This window comes from Syngnathus floridae, chromosome 11, assembly GCF_059516105.1.
Source record: "Syngnathus floridae isolate MCC-2025c chromosome 11, RoL_Sflo_1.0, whole genome shotgun sequence".
Lineage (NCBI taxonomy): Eukaryota > Metazoa > Chordata > Actinopteri > Syngnathiformes > Syngnathidae > Syngnathus > Syngnathus floridae.
In genome coordinates this window covers 2,837,501-2,861,441 of record NC_142423.1, presented here as the reverse complement: position 1 = coordinate 2,861,441, position 23,941 = coordinate 2,837,501, and the positions used below count along the sequence as shown (strand labels likewise).

The 23,941-nt window shown below is 49.8% G+C and overlaps 2 protein-coding genes and 1 long non-coding RNA gene across 3 annotated transcripts; 1 reads left to right on the top strand and 2 right to left on the bottom strand.

Annotated features, from left to right (window-relative positions):
* Positions 1-4,755: 4,755 nt before the first annotated feature.
* mcm2 (minichromosome maintenance complex component 2) lies at positions 4,756-12,963 on the bottom strand. Its single transcript, XM_088389971.1, has 20 exons — positions 12,909-12,963; positions 10,224-10,423; positions 9,432-9,604; positions 9,124-9,254; positions 8,921-9,059; positions 8,243-8,340; positions 7,986-8,107; positions 7,663-7,870; positions 7,438-7,572; positions 7,182-7,373; positions 6,972-7,065; positions 6,817-6,895; positions 6,584-6,755; positions 6,391-6,517; positions 6,210-6,322; positions 5,706-5,864; positions 5,564-5,638; positions 5,307-5,489; positions 5,072-5,227; positions 4,756-4,957 (listed from the first exon to the last, which is right to left on the bottom strand). Exons 1-20 carry the CDS (start codon positions 12,945-12,947, stop codon positions 4,847-4,849), a joined length of 2,706 nt encoding a protein of 901 aa, XP_088246097.1. The 5' UTR covers positions 12,948-12,963; the 3' UTR covers positions 4,756-4,846.
* LOC148390311 (uncharacterized) lies at positions 11,745-13,788 on the top strand. Its single transcript, XR_015861342.1, has 2 exons — positions 11,745-12,985; positions 13,405-13,788. It is a non-coding gene; the product is annotated as an uncharacterized LOC148390311 (long non-coding RNA).
* Positions 12,719-21,346, bottom strand: ddx27 (DEAD (Asp-Glu-Ala-Asp) box polypeptide 27). Its single transcript, XM_088389972.1, has 22 exons — positions 21,043-21,346; positions 19,881-20,030; positions 19,696-19,818; positions 19,306-19,365; positions 19,088-19,226; positions 18,968-19,026; positions 18,614-18,697; positions 18,116-18,221; positions 17,862-18,038; positions 17,347-17,497; positions 17,055-17,154; positions 16,282-16,423; positions 16,057-16,210; positions 15,759-15,840; positions 15,511-15,688; positions 15,332-15,438; positions 14,913-15,006; positions 14,734-14,825; positions 14,525-14,657; positions 14,352-14,442; positions 12,909-12,968; positions 12,719-12,821 (listed from the first exon to the last, which is right to left on the bottom strand). The coding sequence occupies exons 1-22, from the start codon at positions 21,124-21,126 to the stop codon at positions 12,806-12,808; spliced, it is 2,382 nt and encodes a 793-aa protein (XP_088246098.1). The 5' UTR covers positions 21,127-21,346; the 3' UTR covers positions 12,719-12,805.
* Between the last annotated feature and the right edge of the window lie 2,595 nt (positions 21,347-23,941).

The following is a 23,941-nucleotide window of genomic DNA, read 5'->3' as shown; positions in this document are numbered from 1 at the left end:
CCCACCCTGCTTCGCCGAAGTACGGGAAGCCATCGCCAGCCTGAAGAACAACAAGAGCCCGGGCCTTGATGGAATCCCGGCAGAAATTCTGAAGCATGGCGGATACCTCCTCAACCGCAGACTACACCAGCTGATCACCACCATCTGGTCATCTGAAGTCATCCCGCAAGATTGGAAGGATGCCAACATCATAACAATCTTTAAGCGCAAAGGTGACAAAGCAGACTGTGGGAAGAGCAGAGGCATTTCCCTCTTATCAGTGGCCAGGAAGGTGCTAGCACGGCTCATGCTCCTCCGCCTAGCATCCCATATCAGTGAAAACATCCTGCCTGAATCCCACTGCGGCTTCAGGTGTGAGCGAGGCACTGTTGACATGATTTTTGTTGCTAGACAGGTACAGGAGAAATGCAGAGAACACTGCAAAGACCTGTACCTAGCTTTCATTGATCTGTCCAAGGCCTTTGACACAGTCAACCGGGAACTGTTGTGGGAAGTGCTGGGAAAGCTGGGGGTTCCACCCAAGTTCAGAAACCTCCTGCGTCAGTTCCACGATGGGATGCAAGACTGTGTGAGCGTTGGTGGCCAACAATCCACATCCTTCAGTGTGGATGTGGGGGTCAAGCAAGGGTGTGTTTAGCACCAACCATCTTCAACATTTTCCTCTCTACCGTCACCCTCCTCTCTCATAAACTCCTTGGCCTCTCCAATTGGGTACAGGTACAGTACAGATTGGATGGCAACCTATTCAATATTCAGCGCCTCTGAGCCTTCACCAAAACGACCACCCAGCACATCCTGGAGCTACAGTATGTAGACGACTGTGCTCTCATCGCTCACTCACCACAAACCCTACAACGTGCGCTAAATGTGGTTGCCTCCTTGTACAGCGCCATTGGTCTTCAAATTAATATCAAGAAAACACAGATAGTTGTGCAAGAGTCCACCCCCCAAACCTGCGCGCCCACCTTCACCCTCGATGGTTACCACCTTGCCATTGTCCCACACTTCACCTACCTAGGCAGTATTCTGTCCCCCTCCTGCAACATCGACGACGACATTCAGGTCCGCATCGGCCTGGCCTCTGCTGCCTTTGGCAGGCTCAGCTCCAGGGTCTTCCAGAATAGGAGTCTTACTATCTCCACCAAAGCAGCTGTGTATAAGGCAGTATGTCTGTCTACACTGCTATATGGCTCAGAAACCTGGACACAGAGGCACATACGAACCCTAGAGGCCTTCCACATCCACTGCCTGCAAAGGATCCTGGGTGTGTCTTGGGAAGACAGGGTGCCCTATGTTGAGATCTTCAACCGGACACACACACTCAGCATTGCCCTGCTCCTTGCGCAGAAACATCTATGTTGGGTAGGTCATGTGATCCGTGCCTACCCACCGCCTCCCAAGGCAGATCCTCTATGGCCAGCTTTTGGGTGGTCAGAGATCTGCAGGGAGCCAGAAAAAGCACTACAAGGATCACCTCAAAACCCTCCTGAAGAAGTGTGACATTACACCCACAGCACTCGAGTCCCTGGGTGCTGTTCGCCACACCTGGAGTTCCACCTGACACCAGGATATTACTCACCTTCAGGAGCAGGCCACAGAGAGGAGGATACAATGCCGTGCACAGAAGCATCAGCGTGCTGCAGGGCAAACGCCCTCCAATACCATATACCCCTGTCCGTCATGTGGCAAGACCTGCGGATCACGCATCGGCCTGCACAGCCACATGGCTATGCACCGCCGCAAAACAACCCAATAACTGTCCATACTTTTAATCTGGAGCAACGTCATCATCGAAATCGATGGACTGCCGAAGAGAGAGATGAGATCTTTTAGCGCTGTCTCAGTGGAATGGTTCGCTCTAAAACCAGACATTTCATATCGATTATTGGCGACCATGTAATTAGTAAGCTGCTGCGCTACTAGTTTTTTAAGATTTTTTGCTATGAACAGGAGATTTGAAAAGGCCTATAATTACTGAGAAAGTTCGGGTCGAGGTTTGGTTGCTTAAGTAGTGGTTTAATAATGGCGGTTTTAAAGGCTGTTGGCACGTTACCAGAGGAGACAGACAGATTAATTACTACATTTAAGACGGACAGTCCTAAAATCTGAAATAATTCTTTAACGAGTTTGGAAGCGGGTCGAGTAAACACGTTTGTTTAGCTGCACTAACCTATTGTGTAAGCCGTTCAAGGGACACACTTTTAAAATTTGAGAGGGGAATGAGCTTCAGCTCCCGTAATCGGCGGTCTTGACTGGGTGATTGGAACGGTCATCGTGATCTCATCCCTAATAGATTGAATCTTTTGAGCGAAAAATTTTATGAACTCGTCGGCTGAGTGGAAGGAGTTAACTTTATCTTAGCAGACTGTGACCCGGCCTGCTCTTAAAGTGGGCGACTGTGAGCACAAATGTGTTTGTGTTCACACAAATGTTGGTCACAAACACAAATGTTTGATCAACTATCGCATACACAAAAAAAATGGATAAGTAGTTTTGAAATCAAAACCCAGTCAATTGTTTGTTTGACTATTTTTAAATCTAATTTGGACAGGGGCGACATGATGATGGCGGAGGTTCAGAGGTGCAGGTTCGATTCCACCTCTGGCCCTCCCTGGAGTTTGCATGTTCTCCCCGTGCCTGCGTGGGTTTTCTCCGGGTCCTCCGGTTTCCTACCACATTCCAAAAACACAAGTGTGGATGGTTGCTAGTTTCTGCGTGCCCTGTGATGGCTGGCAACCGGTTCAGGGTGTCCCCCGCCTACTGCCGGATGACTGCTGGGATAGGCTCCCGTGGGGACATGCGGTACAGAAAATGGATGGATGGATGAATTTAAACATCCTCATATTTGATTGGCGCTGTCATCATTGGAGTATTGCATCGGGCCCACCTTTTTTCAAATGTTTGAAAGTGGCGCTGGTGCTAGCGTCGTCTTCATCGTGGGGGTGATTGACAGGTAAGCGAGAGGCGGGAAATCCTTGCGTTATATAATCCTCTCCACTAAATCTAATCCCCACTACATACACACGCACGCGCACGTCCACACACACACTCGCGTCGTGTACTTGTGTGAGCACCCGAGAATATGTCACTGTCTGCGAGAGATAACAAGAAAATGAGTTGTGAATGAAATCATTTTTCCCCTAAACACACAACCACACATGCGCGCCTACGCACAAAGGAAACATTTATTGGGTTATTGACTTTACCTTTCATAAATAGGTGAATAGGAATATATCTTAATGTGTATTTGTTTTGAAGAAAGAAAGAAAGAAAGAAAGAAAGAAAGAAAGAAAGAAAGAAAGAAAGAAAGAAAGAAAGAAAGAAAGAAAGAAAGAAAGAAAGAAAGAAAGAAAGAAAGAAAGAAAGAAAGAAAGATTCAAGTGTGCCATTTCTTTGACTTGTAATCGTGAAGTGTGAGATCATTACATCCGATGGTCTAAAGGCGTTATCTAGCGGACGCCAATTGCCAATACACGCTATAGACAGTAGCTCGTAAAGTAATACCAAAGAACTCTTGTCTCCATTGTAAACGTACTGGCATACTCGGGTTATAGTTTCAATGTCGGAGTTGAAACGAGTGGCATTTCTGTTGACAATGTACTGTCTACCTAATTGCTTTGATTTCACTGTTTAGCGTGCCAGCGATTAACGTATTTACCGTTCATCAATTTCTTGAACACCTTTTTCTTTATCCTCACGAGGGCCGCGGGTGTGCTGGAACCTTTCCCGGCAGTCTTTGGGCGGCAGGCGCAGTAAACCCTGAACTCGTTTGACAGTTTTTATTCTCCCCACTTGCACTGCAGAAGATAAATTGCGCTCTCTGCTGGCGGTGAATGATCTTGCGGTTATTCTCGGACGCCCACCCCTGCCTGTCATTTGCCACAAGTATGTCCCACTCTCTTACACGAGGCAAAGAGAAATGTATCTCAAGGAGGTGGCACGGGAGCACTGAATAGCATGTCCACCTCGCAGTTCAGAGGGTGTGGGTTCGATTCCATGTCCGACCCCCCTGTGTTGAGTTTGTATGTTCTCCCCGTCCCTGCGTGGGTTTTCGCCGGGCACTCCATTTTCTTTCCACATCCCAAAAACATGCAAGTTAGGCTGATCAAGCATTCCGAATTGCCCGTAGGTGCGAGTATGGATGGTTGTTCGTCTCTGTGTGCCCTGCGATTGGCAGGCAACCGGTTCAGGGTGTTCCCCACCTACTGCTTGATAACTGCTGGGATAGCGTCCAGCACCCCCGCCATTGGGACAAGCAATACAGAAAATTGATAGATTTAGGTCAAGGGTCAATAGTAGTTTTTGGGTGTCGATATGATAGCCTCACCAGAGAGTTGACCAGTCCACGGATCACCTGCACAGCCCCCATGGGTGTCGCCACTACCATTGCAAAGTTTGGTACATACAATAAAAGGACTTGGATGGAACCCAAACGTGACACAATTTGGTGATTTCAACATTTTTTTACAAAAATGTATTGGTTGGCCTGTTTTTTTTTTTAAAAACACTGGCCAACCTAATGGGTTGAACTGGCAATGACGCAACGTCAATGGTTGAAAAAAAGACTTGGGGGGGTAACTCTTGTCAAGTTAAAATAGATCCCAATCCCGGCAAAATCTCGAGTCAACCAGGTTTTTTTAATGAAATTTAAGGTTTTGGTTGTGGTAAAAACAGCACTGACTCAAGTCTTACGTCAAGGGCTAATCACAGAAACGGTTAAAATTTAAAAACATAAAGATACTCCCGACGCCTGTGTGCGTGCAACAAAGTCACCTTTAATTGCGAACAAGGTGAATGGACGAACATGTACACTTATTTACAGGTTGCTTGTTTTCCCTGGCCCGCCTCAGAACTGCTGCACAATGAGCTTCATCTTGCCATCGTACACAAACCTGTTGGCGCGGAAGGGCTCGCTTTCATAGAATGCTGACAGGCTGTGGATGTTGATCTGACGAGCCTAAAAGACACGCTTTTCCCTTAGATTTTTTTTTTTTTTAAATGCTGCAGGTTTGAGCAGTGTTTGGGTATTTCAGCTGACGGTTCAGAAGCAGCCGCCGGCACGCTTGCTTACCTTGTCATGCAGGTCCTTCTCAGGTATCTCCACAGCATCATCGCGGGCTCCGTAGCGACTCCTCTGGTAGGAAACGCGCTCTGCCGCCAGCTGCTTGAGGATGAAGATCAGCAGCTCGTTGTTGTCCTTGCGGTATGCCAGGTAGCGGGAGAAGGTCTGTGGGCAGGGAGGGACGAGTGCAACATTGGTGAGTCATTTTTAGTTGGATAGCTCGTGGCGGCATAGCGCTGCCTACCTTGCGCATGCTGCGCATGACGCTGAACTTCTGCGTGTCGATGAAGCTCTCGAGCATGATGCGGACAGCCATGTTGACGTCGTCCTCTATCACGTAGTCGCGCAGATGCATCTTTGCGTGCGCCTCCGCCATGCGAATAATCGACTCGATGTGGCGCACCGTGATTGGGATGCTGCCCGTTGCCTGCCGCATGCATGGCATGCGTGCGTTAGTGCCGTACATGTGCACGTGGATGTGTGCGCGTGCACGTGTTTCACCATAGACTCCTTGCGCAGGTCACTGTAGATGCGCGCCACCTTGTCTTGGTCCATCTGGTTGAGTTTAGGATGAACCTGCAAAGAAGCGTCAATCAGCGGCCGGCTGCGTGCCATATGACTGAGGGCCTGAGGCTCTGCCCACCCTGTCCTTGGCGTAGATGATGTACTTCCTGAGCAGCTCCTGAGGGATTGGAGCCACGTTGGACGAGTTGGGCAGGATCACCTCTTCCGAGGCTGCTTCCTTGTTGCTGGGGTGGTGCTTGACGTGGGAACCCACCACAAAGCGAGCCAGCATCTCGTCCTGCACAGGCACCACGCTCGTCAATGTTGGTGAAAAATAACCAAAACTGAAAATAAATTTGTAAAATGCAAAACTGCTTTTCAAAACAATAAACGCAAACTGAAACTAACTCCAATGACAGCCCATTCACGCCGTCTTCTTGGCCTGATTTCAGTCGATGGATTGATTGTGGTATCCTGTATTATATGACACTTTTTTTGTGATTTGAATCTTCCAAGTGACAAATAGGCATCTTACGATGGCCATTTCTTGTTTTCATTGTGCGTGCATATGAGCGACAGCATGGAACGCGTTGGGCTCGATTGCAAGCAGACATGCAAGGAACAGTTGCTTGTGTGCACGTACCTGCACAGGGTCCACTGTGTCCCGGACCACACACAGGACATCAAAACGTGACACAATGGGCTCGCTCAGGTCCACGTTCTCGGCAAAGGTCAGTGAGGGGTCATACCTGCCGCCTGGAAGAACGGGTTTGCTAGTCGTCAGTGTGCGCACAAGCAGGCGGGCGAGCGAGCAAGCGCCCTACCGATGGGGTTGGAAGCAGCGATGACGGTGCATCGGGCCTGCAGTGAGGTGACGATGCCCGCCTTGGAGATAGAGATGCTTTGCTGCTCCATGGCCTCATGGATGCTGGTGCGGTCGGCGTCGTTCATCTGCATGAGCGTGCGTTAGCCTTGGTGGGAGGGAGGCCGCCAGTGCTATGCCAGCGACCACGTTACCTTGTCAAACTCGTCTATGAGGCAGACGCCGCGGTCGGCCAGCACGAGCGCCCCAGCCTCCAGCGTCCACTCGCGGCTGACGGGGTGCCTTTGCACGTAGGCGGTCAGGCCCACGGCAGACGCACCCTGGCCTGTGGTGAACACGGCCCTGCTGGCCACCTTCTCTACATACCTGCATGAGGAAAACCGCGTCATGGCAAGCCATACCCCACATCAACCCCGGTCTGTCTTACTTGAGGAACTGCGACTTGGCTGTCCCGGGGTCTCCGCACAGAAGCACATTGATGTCGCCTCGCACCTTGTGCTTACCGCCTGAAACAAAGGCCGGCGGTAAAGGGTGCCAGTGAGACGGCATAGTGCTGCAGAAAGGGTACAGCGTGACTGTTACCAGGATTCTTGGGCTCGCCTCCGAACGCGGCCACAGCGAGCGCTCTTTTGATGCCCTCGTGGCCGTAGATAGACGGCGCGATACTGGCGAAGATCTGGACAGACAACGCGGATTTTTGCTTTTTAGTCACGATACACTAATTGTCATGAAAACTGGCCACTGATCGAGGAGGCGCCACTTAACGGCAGCCAGTTTCTCTCTCTTCCTCACCCTTTCTCCAACGCACTCGTCCTTGGACAAAGCCACGATGGCCTTGACGTCCTCATCCGTCAACTCTGCCACGGCCACGCCCTCGTCCCGGCGCGCTACGTGGTTGGCCAGGATGATGGTGGCGAAGACTGGGAAGCCATTGGCCATGTTCAGAGAGCCATCGTAGTTGTTGTGGTAGACGCCCGTCAGCTCCTGGGAGTGTGGATGACTTTTTAAGCAGGCCCGCTTTGCAGAGGCGGCCCGCGCCATCACTCACAATCTCGTCTCCCGGCTTGCAGCTGTCCACCAGGTCGGCCAACAGGATGGCGTCTTTGGAGCGTGGCAGACGGCCGGCGGCCACCTTGCCAGGACTTTCCTGGATGGTGATCCTCTGATAGTTCTGGTACACAGTCTGAAGGAAGCCCAAGAAGACTTACCGGGGTGAGGCAAAGCGGCGTCTAAGCAGCTCAAGAAAGAGCCCAGTGGTGGCGGCGGCCCTCACCTCCTCCATGTTAATCTCAAAGGGTCCTTGCGACTGGCACTCGGGACACGAGCCCGGTTTGACCTCCTGGTTCTGGGATTGGAAAAAGGGTCCCAATACAAAGTTGCACTTGTTGCAGTTGTAGCGAACCAGGGCCAGCTGCGGCAGCACGCCGGTGCAGCTGCTCACCACCCCACTGGTCCGGATCAGCTGGTTTAGATGAAGCTGCCTGCAGAGCAGACAAGGCGGGAAATGGCAACAGGCCAACAAAGAGACATGGACCGGACCCACTGAGTTGCCCCGGCCGCCTTGTTCCTAGAGCCCCTGCATGCGGCGGCCCCCACCTGAGGGAGCGAATCTCCTCCACCAGCGGCAGGTTGCAGATGCGCACGTGGATCTGCTGGGCGATGCGATCGTATTTGGGGTACATAGCCAGCACCACCTCTTTGGCTGCCTCGTCAAACACCTGAAGGAAGGGTTAGGGTTGGAAAGTAGGAAGAATGGACAGCAGAAAGAGAGCAAGACAGCAATGAAGCAAGGAAAGAACAAGCGGCTTACATTTGAGCGGTAAGCCGGAGGCGAGCCGTCTCTTCCGGTTTACCTTCAACATCTCGGTGGGGGCTTCAGGCAGGAAGTAAGCCAGTACGTGCTCTCTGGCCGCCAGGTCCTCGTAATTTACCGCCAAACTCTCTTTGTTCTCTGCGTACACACGCCAAGGTCACTCGACTTAACACAATCTACTCAAGTGTGCCAACTTGACGCAAAATTCGATGGGCAGATATTTATCGCGGTAACGCAAAACCTGTTGCAAAGCAGTCACACGCGATGGGTGTTGATTTGAAACCCCCGCCCCCAATTCTCCATCTTTTGAACATCGAGCAGTGTTTTGGCAGAACTTATAGATTTTTATTTTTCACTCCGTCTCCAAATACTCATCATGGAAGGCCTTTACGATGATAAAGAAACTTACTATAACTTCAGGGGGCTTTCATTTTTGTCTTTGCCACTTCGAGCAGCACTTAAGCTTTCAAGCTTGATTGGAAACGCACCAATTTTACGTTTGCTGCAGAGGAAAGACGCTCAGAGACAGTTGTTTGAGAATTCTACATAATTTTATAGCCCAATACCTGTGAAATTAATAACACTCAAGATAAAACTAACAAAGCTAAAACTAATAATAAAGCCTTTATAAAAATAAATAAATAAATCAAGCAGCAAACCACAAACTCATGCGGACTTATTCAAACTTGAAATTGCATGCACGGTGGGTTGGCCTCACCTTTGCACATGTCGCTGATCTTCTCCTTGAAGACGTTGCGGCCGCTCTCATCCACGTGCGTGCGCAGAAAGCTCTTGAAACGGTTGTAGATCTCCAGGCGTGGGGCGGCCATGGACACCCACTCCCTCACCGTGTGACCCTGACAAGGAGCGGGACGAGGCGGTTGAGTGTGCCGAAGGCAGACGGCGCAGGCGGGGGCCCACCTTCATGTCTTCCAGGTTTTCGATGCTTTCGATCATTTCCTCCTCCTCGCCGTCGGCCCCGCCGTCGGCCGCCCGCTCGGCCAGCCGCCGCCGCCGCGCTACCGGACGCTCGGCATCCTCGTCTTCGCTGTCTAAGTAACCAAATGAAAAATCCTGACAAAAATGACACACCCAGACAAAAAATAACCACAAAAACTAAACCCAAGCGCGGACCTGACAATATGCGGTCAACGTCTGCCCTACCCCAAACATGAATTACAAGCAAGTCGAAAGTAGCGAGTGAGCAGGTGCAGCACGGCGTGTCTGACCATAAAGCAGGCCTCTCCTGAGGCGCCCGCTGAGGCCCCGCTCACGATCACGCCTCCTCATGGCCTCCTCAGCAGCCGCCCGGACTCCCGGGGACAGTTCAACCAGGTCCTCCTCGTCCAGGTCCAGACCCTCTGCCTCGTAGTGATCCAGCGCCGGGATGGCCCGGTAGTCCCTGTAACAGCGACAACGGCGCACGTGACCACAGACATCTCGGCGAACGTAGCAAATGCGCGCCCGTATAATTCCAGCAATCAAAAATTACCATTGGAAGCCACAAATCACAATATGCTCAGCTGGTCCTGAATGCACCGACCCGCAAGCCTTTTTTTAAAACTGATATGGATTTTTTGCTTCAGGTGACACCTCAAACACGACAGCACGATGGCATCGGGAGGCTTCGCTTAGCCAAAAGAGGTGCCAAATTATCACCTTTTGGCATCCTGGCTCCCAACCACTGAGTCGAAGTGAGTTGAGGATTTTTGTGCTATTTCGCCTATTTCTGACATCTCAGGGCCATAAAACTCGGTGAGCCAAGGTACATAATTTGGACAGCGGGAGTGCTTCAACACCCTTTTAGATAGTTCTAAGCATTTCAAAGCTAGTGGTGGTCTTGGGGTGGGGCTAACCCATCTTCATTTTGCCTACGTTACAATGCTTGACTGGAAGGAAGTTGAGGAGCCTTATTTAGACAAAAGTGGTGCTTTGCCGCAACCTTGTGGTAAACTGCAGCCAACCGCAAACCTTTCAATTATCTGTCGATGTGAGCAAACTGTGGCGGCGGCGCTCCTCACCGCTCCATGCCGTCTCCGATCAGCTCCTCGCCATCGCCGGCCTCCTCTTCCTCGTCTGTGGGCAGGGCGACGTCCCCAAACAAGCCCTCGGACTCATCCTCAAAGGGGGGCAAGTCTCTGCCAGGGCTGGAGGTCAGGTCCCCCCTCCTGGAAAGGGGCTCGGAACTGTCCGCGGCCATGTGCTGCGGCTCAGATGAATCCTGTCCACGCAACATGTATTATTAGACACAAATCAAGGAGAACACACACAATTTCCATGTAATTGAAGTGTTGTATAATAATAATGAAACTATAACTTTGTTATATGATTTTCTATTCTTCCAACATAATGTTGACTTAAGTTTCAAGTTTTTCATGTAACATGATGCTAATTCCCCCAATAGTCTAATCAGGTATGGACTTCACTTTTGGGAAAATTGCAGGTATTTTTACTGTTCAACAATTTTGGAGTAAATCCTCATTATGATCAATATTTAGCCTGTATTTGAATGCTGGTTGGTGGAAATGTTCTTTTCTAGCTTGATTTTATTACCCTCGTAGGAAGGATAAAGGCACTACCACGTAAACGCCACTAAACGACCCCAAGCGATACTGTCCACCTTGGACCAACTTTGCGCCATTTGATTCGACGACAAACTCGCCCAAACTCCACTCGGCGAAACATAAACACGTCACACGTCGCCCTCCTCCACGCCTGAGTCTGGACCGCGCGTAAAAGAGACGAAAACTATAACCAAATCTAAAGTAAAAGGAGAAGACTGAAAGTAACTCACAGCCATTATGCTTGTTCTCCTTGCGTCCTCTCGAGCTTCTATACGCCAGACCTTCACTTTCCCGCCAAGCCTTGTCACGCGGTACAGAAAGCCCGCGAAATGTCATGGATATTCGAAGAGATTACCTCTGATTGGTTGTGGCGAGCCAGAGGAGGCAGGCACCCGGAATTTGTCGTTCAGACATATTGCGTCTGCGCACCATAGCATTCCCGTTCTTTTAAGTGATTTGAATCTTTAGAATCAGTTCACTCAAAAGAATCATTCACCGAATTGTTCGCCCCCCCCTCCCTCCTTGGCAAATGGTAAATCTGGCGGCTCGGTGGCGCACTGGGTGGCACGTCCGCCTCACAGTTAGGAGGGTGCGGGTTCGATTCCACCTCCGGCCCTCCCCGTGTGGAGTTTGCATGTTCTCCCCGGGCCCGCGTGGGTTTTCTCCGGGCACTCCGGTTTCCTCCCACATCCCCAAAACATGCTTGGTAGGCCGATTGAGCACTCCAAATTGTCCCTAGGTGTGAGTGCGAGTGCGGATGGTTGTTTGTCTCTGTGTGCCCTGCGATTGGCTGGCAACCGGTTCAGGGTGTCCCCCGCCTACTGCCCGTTGATGGCTGGGATAGGCTCCAGCACGCCCGCGACCCGCGTGGGGACTAAACGGTTCAGAAAATGGACGGATGGACAAATGGTAAATCTACATTCTGGCTAACATAGTTCACGTTCATTCGCTGAATTGCTCACGCCAGGAGACGCAACACTGATGACTGATCCATTGATGCACGGGAAGGACGTTCACTGACTGACTCGTTCGCGAACGGGAAAGTCAGCACTCCTTCTCTCACTGATCCGTTCTCGCGCTGAACAGGAACGGCAAATTGCTCATTCACTGACTCGTTCACTCACAGATCCGTTCAGTTGATGAACGGGAAATGCAATTCACCGACTCGTTTGTAAACAGGAAGTTACGTCATTTATTTTAGTTTTCTTTTACGGCGGGGTGGCACCAGCTTCAATGCGACTCCTACTGTGTGGAAGAAGTAACGTTATTGCATGTTGGTTGAAGTCATATGAACTGAAAAATAACGAATCACTTAAGGCAGTTATCTAGTCACTGAAAAGATTCGTTCTATTGAACGAATCGTTCACTCACGAGCCAACACTAGCGCACAACATCCACAATAACAAGACGCCGTGGGAGAAAACGTAAGATATGCTATTGTGAACTGGGCTTGCGGTAGGCATACATGTGTTACATATTAAGATTGTAGATTTTTGTTCAGTTTTGTTTAATGTTTTTTTTAATGGCTGCATGTTTGAAATGAAAACTCAAACATAAACATTGTCCTCATTATTTCTCCTCCTCCTACTCTGCGACATTAGCAGGAATGAACTGGTCTCTCTTCTCAGGTGCAACAACTTACATTCCCACATTTGCTGTAATCTGTGATTCGATGGGAAGCATACTCTCAAAGGTTTACCTTGTAAACAAAACGCTCGCAGTTTCAGTTCCGCCTAGCTCACACAAAGGCTCATGGGGTGTAGGAATAAGGTGTTTTTTTTGTTTGTTTGTTTTTTTTTTTAGAATTTTTAACATCCCTTTTGGGGCACTTGTCCCAAAATTGTAGGTGAGAAACGGCCACGATGACTTTTTCAAGCCTTTCTTGTTGTTCAAGAGCACCGGACAGGTGCATTTTGGTATAAAGCCCCCCACCCCACCCCACCACAAAGAAATATTCTTCTGACTTTAATTGGAAAACAACAAGAAAAACATGAACACTATAGGCATCAGAAACAAGCAACTGCCGCTTGGAAGCCCACTCACTTCCTCTTGAACCTGTTTGACCCACGCACACACAAAGAAAAAGCAGAAGATGAAGCAGGACAAGAAAAGAAGTTGACAAAGATAGACAAAAGAACAAACCTGGAGCCTCCCGAGCGCTTCCGGTCCAAACCGAGACATTTCCTGTCTGTGAAGGACGGCCTGAGAAAATACAAACGGTGAGGCGTCAAGCTTTTGAGCGTGTAGTGGAAATAAGGCCTGCGTAAGAAATAGAAGGTTCTTCAAGGTTCTTCTACTAACCTATAAATCACTGCATGGCTTAGCGGCTTCATATCTCGTCAACCTAGTCGTTCCTTATGTTCCGTCTCGTAACCTTCGTTCGCAAAACGCTAGTCTTTTAGTTACACCGAGGGCCAAGAAAATGTCTGCAGGTTCTAGAGCATTCTCTATTCGGGCTCCAGAGCTTTGGAATGCCCTACCAATGGATATTAGAACTCCTACCTCAGTAGAAACATTTAAGACACGTTTAAAGACACATTTCTATGAGATGGCCTTTAACTAACTTGTAGTGGCCGATTTGGCCGGAATTTGTTTTGTTCTCTCTGCCCACCACCTCCCTGGCTGGGGAGGGGGTTAGGTGGCGCAAAAGCTGATAGCGGCTAGTTGGATTCTCGGGGACCAATTCAAGATGAAGAAACTGCAGCTCAACCTCCTTGAAGACACTGCCAGGACAATCGAGGGCACCTCTGACATCCATTTTTTCATTGATTTTCATATTATGTATTACTTGTGCCTGCATCCATCACAACCTGGTGATCCTGAAAGGGGGATCCTTCCATCTGTGGTCCCTTCTCAAGGTTTCTCATTTTCCCCTGGCAGTTTTTTTTTGAGTTTTTCCTTGCCCTTTTGGGAGCTTAAGATCAGGGGATGCTTTGAGAATAATTGTCAATTTTGGCTATGTGAAGCCCTTTGAGACTGTTTGTGATTTAGGGCTATACAAATAAACCTGACTTGACTAGAACATCGGAACGTGAGGCATCAAGCTTTCGGGCATGTAATGCAAATAAGGCCTACGTAAGAAATAGAACATCAGAAAAAGAGTATAATTTAAACCAAAAAGTTCAAAACTGTAAACTCTATAGCAGGCATGGTGATTGAGAACGTGAGCAGCTGAATGGAGCAGGTGCCAAAACGCAATCCGACACACCAAGTATTCTTTTCTCCAAGCGGTCAACTACTTTGAAGCTTGCAACACGTGCACGCACTTCCATATCATAAAGTGACAAACGTTCAACAAAGACACCGTGCCCGCACATCATCTGCACAATCGCAGGTCTTTCTCACGTGAATTTCTTAGAAAGGACGAACCACCCCAAATCGGTTTGGCACGCCCGCTCCAGCTTGATATAAGCTCCCAAGCGTTGGCATATTTCATTTGGGCAGTTTTGTCCTTTGTTGTTCTCCACCAGGAGGCCCGAACGAAGGCTCCAAAGCAATCGTGTGAGAAGTCCCAATTAGAACGAGGCACCTCGAACGCTTTGTCGGCGCAACATTCGTCCCATCCAAAATCGAGAGAGCTCTCACCCAGCTCGGTAGTGTTTGAGGGCTTTGTTGCTGACGTTGATCAACTCTTGGTCGAAGGCAGACTTGCCTCCTTTTGCCGCCTTCAGATTGGCTGTATACACAGACATGCACGCACACACTTGAGTGAGTCGGGTACACCAGGCACATGGAGGAGCGCTTGTTGGCTTTCTGACCTTTAAGGGGCACCATGTCACGGTCCTCATCATCGGCCATGGCTCGGGCTCTCTTGGGCCGGCGTTCGCGCTTGGCGGCTCGCTCGGCGAACATTTGAGCCTTCAGGATCTCAAATTGAGCGCGCTCCTCCGCCTACAAGGCGCAAATCACCTGTCAGGGCACACCTTCTCGCATACATACAATTTGTGCACACGCCAAAGGCCCCGACCGTCATGTTTTTCTTCTTGCTGTCCTTGACAAACTTGTTGCGCTTTTTCTTCCCTCGCAGGGCCAAGTCGAAATCCTGCAGCGCCTTATTTACTACACGCACATGTGACACACAATTTGGTTAATGAGCACGTTCTGTTCTGCTGAACGGCTGGTGGCACGCCATGGACTGCTACTCACTGCGGCTCTGTTTCCTTTCCTGCTGTGTCTGGAACCAAACTCGCCGAGTGTCGTTGGAGGCAGAGCCGTCCAGACGTTTCTGGGCCACACTCAACTCCAAAAACACACACACAAAATTGAGCCACAACTGCGCTGGGAAGAAACAAGTCTGTTTCCAGAGTTGATGCCAATATTGATCAGTAGTAGAAACCGTGTGACCGTGTGAAACCCCTTCCGCCTAAATAGTTAGTGTGCGACTGTGTTTGCCGCAACATCTTACTCGATCGATGACGCAAACAATGACGTTCGAACCAATCACAGATCTGGCCTCTAATCCAAACTGCCGTCTATGAACAAAGACTGAAGTGGCACGCAAGGCAAGTAAAAAATTCCTGTGGTATTTGGGGGGGGGATTGAGGTACTCAAATTAGGGTGCGTACCTTGGCCTCTGAGGCGGCCATCTCTCGGTCTTCCTTCTCCAGCCTCACCACGGCCTCTATGTCCTTCTCCAGTTTGGAAATTAGGTCTCGGAATTTGAGGATGACGTCTGCAACGGCCGCAATTCAGTTTTTCACAAGCCGGTGAGCCAAGGCAGCGCGGGGCGTACATGCGCGCTTACCTGAAGGAAGCACGCGGGCCTTGACAGTGCTTCTGGCTGACTTGACCACTTCTTTCAGCGTTTTCCTTTCCGACTCGCCAACCAGCGACACGGAGCGTCCTGAGCGTCCCGCCCTGGCCGTGCGGCCCACGCGGTGGACGTAGTGCTTGACGGTGGACGGCATGGTGAAGTTGATGACCTGATAGGGACGCAGAATGAGCGTGTGTGAGCGGGTTGAGCGTGTGCGGACGACGCAGGGAGGTAATTACCGTTTTGACGCCGTCAATGTCCAGACCTCTGGCCGCCACGTCCGTCGCCACCAGGATGTCGATCTGGTCGTCTTTAAAGCGCCTGCGCAAAGTTCTCCCGTCAGATTGTCTTTGAACAGCAGGCTTTGGGACAGGTTGTCAAGTTTGGCTTCACCACAAGATTCACTTTCCAAGCTAGGCAAAAGTGTGGCTAATCACGGCAACCCGTCGATAAGCTGGGATCTTGAAATCAGATCGGCGGGTAAAACGCGCACTCAAATCAGCGGCCAGCACTTCTCGGGTGAGGTGAGGTACTTGCCTGAGGTTCTCCAGTCTCTGGTTCTGGCTGAGCTCCCCGTGCAGCTCGCCAACCTTGAGGCCCATGAGACCCAGCAGGATGTGCAGTCTGTGTGCTTGCTTCCTGGTCTGCGTGAAGACCATCACACGGTCCTGGAATGTTCTGGTGAGCAGAGCTGTGACACAAGCGTGACAAGTCAGGACAGGAAGGGAGCGTCGGGTTGGGCACGACACGACGACAACCCACCCGCCACCACCGCCTCGCGGTCGCCTTCGCGGTTGGCTCGGATCCGCACAAACTCCTGGCGCAAGTATGGAGCCACGTCTGTGTTGCTGTTCACGAAGATTCTGACGGGCTGTTTGAGCGAGACAGCCGCAAGGTCCTTCACCTGAGGATGCAGAGAAGCTTCTGATTGAAAATGTCTAAAAAACTTCCTTCGCGGTCCCGCATCAACGAGCCAACGTGAGATCTGATTCATTCATTGAATTGAATTCACTTTCGCGCGTGCAAATAAGAGCCACTCGGGGCATAGCCCAACGTGCCACGAAATGCCAGACAGGTGCACCGGAAGCAACTTGGCCAGACCAGCGCTCTTATTTCTCAACCCGCCATTTTGCACCAGAGCGCGCCGACTTTGTTCTGGCTTTGCATCTGCCAATGTGATCTTGATTCAAGTTTCTTTTGTCATCACAGTGTAGCTTTACTTCAAAGTTGTCTATTGTTGAAGAAAAGTTGTATGCATGGAGGCACTGATTGAAATCAAAATTGTATGCTTTTTTTCCCCTGCCAGTTGTGACACCAAATTTGCCCTTTTCCCCGAAAACAAAGCTGGGCTCCAATTCTGAATCGTCTGCCTCCTTGGCTGCGTCTAATCCAAAAAAGCGCACGGCTCTCGCTCTACATCAAACAATTGGCCCGGGCGCGAGTTCACCTCTCAACTCAAAGCCCCCAAACTGGCCGCGCAACGGGGTTCCATTGAGAGTGAACAGGCAGTGGTGAGTCGCTCGCTCGCTGGATACCTCCTCGGTCATGGTGGCGGAGAACAACATGGTTTGTCTGTTGTATGAGCACAGCCTGATGATCTCCTTCATCTGCTCCTCGAAGTACTCATCCAGCATCCTAATGAGCAAACCAAAAGCATTTGAGGTCAACTCGCAGAGGTCGCTCGTGAGCGTGCGTTTGCCCACGGCCGCGCTATAGATTTAGCATGCTTGGGGAAAACAAAAAACATCAAGCTTTCAACAAACGCCACAACCGAACTGCCACGGGCCATCGAGCCCAGCCGCCTTTGGTAAAGCGATGCGACTCTACCTGTCGGCTTCGTCCAGAATGAGGATCTCAATGTGCGTCAGCTCAAAGCTGGGCGCGTTGTGCAGATGGTCGATGAGTCGGCCCGGGGTGGCGATGAGGACGTCCGGACCCGCTCTCAACGCCGCCTCCTGAGACTTCAAATCCAGACCGCCTGAGAGGATGCCCAGAGGGGAAGAGGTCAGAGCCGCCTACCCAGCCCAAATACTCTTCCGGAAATATTAGACACACGTTTCCCAGGGTCTTGAGTCAGATTCTATCAGTGGCAAAGTCACAAGCAAAGAACAACCGCGTGCAATCAGAGGTCTTGGACAACTGTTCCAAGGGTTTAGCTGCTTCTTGAAATGCTTGTCAAACAATATGATCAGGGCTCCATTTTGACACCTCTAAGCCCAAGATGGATGCCTCTACTGTGACACCGTTGCTGCATTTCTTTAAACAACAATAAAGGCCTTGCCGGGAATAAAACACACATTGAATGCAAACAACAAAATTGATGACTCAAGGGGCAGACGCACCGACAGCCAGGCATGTTGTGACGGAGGTGAACTGAGCAAGCTGCCGCGCCACCGAGTGAACCTGGATGCCCAGCTCTCGGGTCGGGACCAGAACCAGCACCCGGGTAACCTGGGACGTCGTACCGGGCTTGTAAACCAAGCGCTCCAAAACCGGTAACATGAAAGCGGCAGTCTTTCCTGCGACGGACAAACAAACCAACCAAACTGAGACGGACGGCCGCGGGCAAGTTGCAGCTGACAGGGAGCCGGTGTACCTGTGCCCGTAGCGGCGCAGGCGCAGAGGTCTCGGCCCATTAGCCCCACAGGGACGCACGCCTTCTGGATGGGGGTGGGCCGCTTGAAGCCCAAGGCCGCAACGGCCTGCGGGAGGGGCAACAACCGCCAGCTCAGTCACTCACAGGTACACAAATGAAGGTTGAAAAAGACAATTTCTTGGTAATTGCTTAGATAGTTTCTCATCTAATATAAAAGCTTTCTTTTCTTCTGAGTTTTTGTTCTCCCGGCGTAATTTCTTTAGCATTTTTTCTCGTAGTTACGCCCCCACATTGCTGATGTAAAAAAAAACTAGGCCTCATCACATTGTGACATTGGTAGGCCAGTCCAAGATGGATGATGAATGGCGATATTAGAACTTAAAACTACACTTGACAGGGTTTGTCACCCGCAGAGTTTCCTTTTATTTATTTTTTTCTTTCTTTCGGTATTTGGTCTTACGTATGCCAGACCTGGCAGTGGCCATTCACCACGGTTACCTTCAGGATAGGTCTGGACAGGTTCATGTCATCAAAGGTGAGCGTGTCATCAAACTGCGAGGCGTCTTCGTGGAACGACTGCGCCTGAACACGCACAGAGGCATCAAACACGTGTGCGCACATTTGTCAACGGCTGCCCTGGGAACTCGCCAACAGAAGCAAGGTGCAAAACCTCCCAGTTGGCTGTTAGGCAAACGCTGCCAAAAACAAGCGCGCAAGAACGTTGTCCGTTGTGCAGCCATCTCTATGGATGGACGGCCGGGGCCTCAACACAAAGACGTGGCAAGGCTTGGCCCTTACCATGATGACAAGATAAGCCCCTGCTTTCCAATGCTCCTAGTGGGCCTTGCTTACCTCCCCCTCCTCATCGGACTTCCTCTTCCTCCCGCGACGTTGCTTTTCCCGCAGCGTGTCTGCCGGCACAAAACAGGAAGTCAGTCACACAAATAAAAATAAAAATAAAAATAGCCTCACCTGCTTGGATGAGAACCTCTTCGTCGGCAGAGTTGAACTCGTACTCGGCATCCTCGCTATCCTCGGACTTTGCATCCCCCTCACCTTCGGCCATTTCTTTCTTCTCCGCAGAATGTTCTTGACCCGCAGACGCCTTCTCCTGCCCAGTGGATGGAAAGTAGAACCTCCGTCGCCAGGAAGCAGAGGCTGAGCCGACGGGAAATTGACGGCTGACATACCTCTGCCTTCCTCTTCTTCCGCACCTTGTCAATCTTCTGGTCCAGAGTGGTGAGACTTTTCTGCGCCCCACGTTACAGCAGCAGGAAATCAAGTGAGATTTAAATAAATAAAAACGCACATTCTGCACTTTGTCTGCAGCAAGGCTTGCGTTAGCTTGCTACGTGAATAAACTTGACTTGAGAATTGAGGGGAAACATAGCCCAGTTTGGAGCAGACCGACTGTCCATTATACAACACAAGTTGTTGGGGGGGGGCGGGGGGGGGGGGGGGGGGGGGGTATAAACTTGAAATGAAAACCCACAAAGGGCTGGGGGTTAAAAAAAAACAACACAATTTCAGGGCCAAATAGAAACTTGCGGCCCAGGACTAACACATAGGACATGACTTACAAACTGCTGTGCACAAAAGGTTCCTTGCAATTGCTGCCAAAAGAAGCCGCTCAAAACATGCGCGCGGAAAGGAGCCCACGGCCGCCAGAATGCAAAGAGAGTGGCACAGAGCTTGATGTCTCCCTGGGCAAAAATTGCACAACTTGCAAACAGTCAGCCCATAACAGGCTGGCGTGTCTTCGTACCTTCTTCTTAAGCTGCTTCATGACGTCTGCCACGGCCCAGTCATCGCCAAGGTCCCACGTATCTTGTTCTCCAAACACAAAGTTGCGGTCAAAGTCTCCGGCGCCCTGGCTGCCAAACTTCTTCTTCCGGTTCAGGACGATGGGTTCTTCCTGGAAGGCACCCGCAAGGCCATCACAACTTGAACAACGCCACCAAACGTTCGGCAACCCATTGGGCGGTCTTGTCAGCCGTTCTCCAACAATCCTTTGGGTGTCCAAACAAAACAACTGACGTCCATCCAAGGACGAGACCTGGACTCTTCAAAATGGCAAAATATTTACAATTGACACAATTGGTCAAATTTAGTTTGAATAAAGTCTCAAATGATTAGTCTTGAAGCACATTCATGACAAAGAATTTGTGACATCCAAATCCATTTGTGATGAGTGCGCTACAGCAGGGGTCCCCAACCACCGGGCCGCGAACCGATACCGGTCCGCCAAGCCGCACAAATTTTCTTTTTTTTTTTTTTAAATCGACGATCAATTAAGTCAGGTCAAGACGCTTGTCCCGGTCACGTGACATGTTTCCCCAGTCAAGCCCGCAAAGCTAGCAAAAATGAGTAATAATTTATTTTGAAAAATATTGGCGATTCTCTCCCAATTACATCTGTCGCTTCAGGTCGAGACGCTTGTCTTGGTCACGTGACATGTCACCTCAGTCGAGCCCGCGAAGCAAGCAAAAATGAGCAAGAAACCACAATGTTTGGAAAGCTTCTTCGGAAAGGGAAAAAAGCCCAATGAGGAGACGGAAGAAGTGGCGGCTACGACTTCTAAACAAAGGAAAGCTGCATTTAAAAGAACATTTCTGGAGTCCTACTTAAAATGTGGATTTATCGCCACAGGTCACTCTGGCGCGCCAAGCCCACTCTGCATATGTGGCGACAGGCTAAAACACATTGACCCAGAGGAAATTTGAAATGTAACATAACAGTTGGTAAAAAAGTGGATAAGAAATACAGAAGAAATGTGAATAAAAATGTCCATGTAAATAGCAAACAAACATACATGTTGTTTCTTTAAGGAATAAGTCTTTTTCCAATTTGGTTGTTCTCACTTGGTTGAAATGCGCCTTCCTCGGGAAGAGATCGGCTCCCGGAACCGCCGGGCCGGCCTCCCTTACCTCATACTCGGACTCGCTGTCAGGTTCTTCTGGACTCTGCTCGTCGTCCCGGATGGTTCCGATCAGGCCCAGTTGCGCCAACATAGCGAAAGAACAGTTTGTCTTGCGTCCTTCTTGTTTTCGAATCCTTAGCGGCCTGCACCTTGACCGACGTACATGTGCGGCGAGTCAACAAGAAGTTGTAAAAGTCTGCTTCCGGGCCACGCGAGAAGAGCTTCCGGGAGTCACTGTTGGTAAAGTTATGGACAAATTGCTTAAAATTGGTTTAATATGGCCCACCAAACCTGAAAATTTGATTTATGAAACTTCCCTGCAATGACTGTGGGGAAACGCCCACCCGCGCATTTACTCCCGGAAGCCGTGCCAGAAAGCTCGGTGCACACTCAAGTGCGCGTACGTACTCAGAAGTATGGACCCGGTTGTGCTCGATTTGGGTCCCCCGTGAGATTAATTTCCCCCTGCCGCGGGAGCGCGCACGCCTTGTTTTGAAAGCGAAAAACCGATGCCGTACAGCGTCGTACGGCGTCAGCACTAATTTTTAATAAAAACATGAAGAATTCACGTTTGCGTCAGTCAATTTTAATTTTTAGAAAGGATTATTCTCATTTGATGTCTTTAAGTTCCTTCGCATTGTGCCGTTGAAGCGGGGTGGATTCAAAGACCAGTCGTACAGACGGAACACTCAATCACTTCACCAAAAAGCAACGATATAATTACGTGAGCTCTTTGCATAAACCTCGATGCAAAGAAACTCCTTTTTCTGGGTACCATTACATGCTACAAGGAGTATATATTACAAAGGAAACTTTATACTTCATTGTGATTATCATTCATCCATCCATTTTATTACTCAGGTATTTTCACAGCAAATTAATATTTATTAATTTGCTTTAAAATGACAGCGCAATATAATTAAAAGCTGACGCTATAGCAATGTCAAACGTGTTCATTTAAGAAAAAGCCACACACGTTTTGTGAGCAAATCTTTCATAACGAGAATGAATTGAGTGAATTGGTTTGAATGAATAATTGAGAAGACATTTCAGTTCTGAAGGTTCCTTTTGTCCCAAGCAAAATGACAGGTGGTGGGGAGGGGCGATAAAAAATTGTTACAGGAACTCTATAAAAAATGTCAACCTGTGAGAATTTGTGCCCCCCTCCCATTTTGAGAACGGTGAGTCCTGGACTCCAGCAGTTTTTTTTCTGTCTTCCTGGGGGTCTGTTCAGGTAGTGTGGCAAATTTGAACAGATTCCCTCATTCCTAGGCCAAACTCCCGGGGGGAACACATTCTCTCGGCGGCCCCATGAGGATATGTCCCCGACCCCCCATTTTGAGAACGGTTTGTCCTGGACTCCAAATGGCTCTTTTTCTGTCTTCCTGGGGGTCTGTTCAGGTTGTGTGGCAAATTTGAATAGTTCCCTCATTCCTAGCCCAAATTACATGGGGGTAACACATCCTCACGTCAGCCCCATGAGAATATGTCCCCCACCCCCATTTAAAATGGTGTATATGTGTGTGTGTTTAATTAATGAGGTGCACTTCGATTTACATGTTTGAAAAGCTAAACCATTACAAATTTTAGGAGAGGGTTACTGTTGGATTTTGTCCACAATTTAGGGAGCGCGTTATCTGCGCCTCACGGCAAAAGCCATTGCCAATCACCTGTTATCCAATTTACTCACTGCGTGCTCGTTTGATTTCTTAAGATTTAGGAAAATGCCAAGACACTGAAGCACAAATTAGACTTACACAGGTTGGTTGAGTTCAATCACAATTCTTGTCTTGCGTCTTGCATTAGTCAAAACATAAGATACAATCAAGTACTGAACGGTCAAGAAGACTCTGCCCGTGTCCATGATTTAGAGAAAAAACATCAGGCATTACAAAGTTCCTTAAGGGTCATTAAGCTATTTAGGCAATATATCAAAAGTTATTTGTTATTTCAAAGTGCTCAGAAATATATATCAGATCATAAAGTTATAAAAACCTTTCTCATCACCACTTATCAAAAATGTCTAGTTATGTCTTCTTTATTGATTTGGTGTGTAGGTATAATTATATGCTTAAAGTGTTTCTTTTATTGATTTAATATGTGAATATACTTTTCTGCTTACCGTATTTGCCGGTGTATAAGTCGACTCGGTGTATAAGTCGACCCCCTAAAATTCGACGGAAATTCACGATTTTATGATATATCCTTTGTATAAGTCGAGCTCAATTGTTGCATTATATTAAACTTCAAAATTCAATCAGAAATATGCGAAATTTATTGACGAAATGTGTTCAAATTCCGGGAGGCCGTGCGCATGCGCAGTGGCCGGAAACAGCTCCAGCGGAGCGGATCGGCTGTTTATAAGCACCGCGGAGGAGATTGCGGAGCCTCATTTGACTTCCAGCGGCCGGCGAGCTCGCGCACGCCGCCCGGCACCACCGGGAGGCCGGAAATAGCTTCAAGCCGAGCGGATCGGCACTTTATAAGCACCGCGGAGGAGATCGCGGAGCCTCATTCGACTTCCAGCGGCCAGCGCACTCGCGCACGCCGCCTGGCACCACCGGGAGGCCGTGCGCACGCGCCAAGTGGCCGGAAATAGCTCCCGCCGAGCGGATCGGCTCTTTATAAGCACCGGGAGGAGATCGCGGAGCCTCATTCGACTTCCAGCGGCCGGCGAGCTCGCACACGCCGCCCGGCACATCCGGGAGGCTGTGCGCACGCGCCAAGTGGCCGAAAATAGCTCCCGCCGAGCGGATCGGCTGTTTATAAGCACCGCGGAGGAGATCTCGGAGCCTCATTCGACTTCAGGCGGTCGGCGAGCTCGCGCACGCCGCCCGGCACATCCGGGAGGCCGTGCGCACGCGCCAAGTGGCCGAAAATAGCTCCCGCCGAACGGATCGGCTGTT

Coding starts and splice junctions, on each gene's coding strand:
- mcm2 (XM_088389971.1), bottom strand. CDS start 12,947: ATGTCTCGGTTTGGACCGGAAGCGCTCGGGAGGCTCCAG. Junction 8,341..8,920: donor GATCAGCGACATGTGCAAAG/GTGAGGCCAACC, acceptor GTGTGTACGCAG/AGAACAAAGAGAGTTTGGCG. Junction 5,865..6,209: donor ACACAGTGGACCCTGTGCAG/GTACGTGCACAC, acceptor GTGCCTGTGCAG/GACGAGATGCTGGCTCGCTT.
- ddx27 (XM_088389972.1), bottom strand. CDS start 21,126: ATGTTGGCGCAACTGGGCCTGATCGGAACCATCCGGGACGACGAGCAG. Junction 18,698..18,967: donor AGTCCGATGAGGAGGGGGAG/GTAAGCAAGGCC, acceptor GTGCGTGTTCAG/GCGCAGTCGTTCCACGAAGA. Junction 17,498..17,861: donor CACAACATGCCTGGCTGTCG/GTGCGTCTGCCC, acceptor GCATCCTCTCAG/GCGGTCTGGATTTGAAGTCT.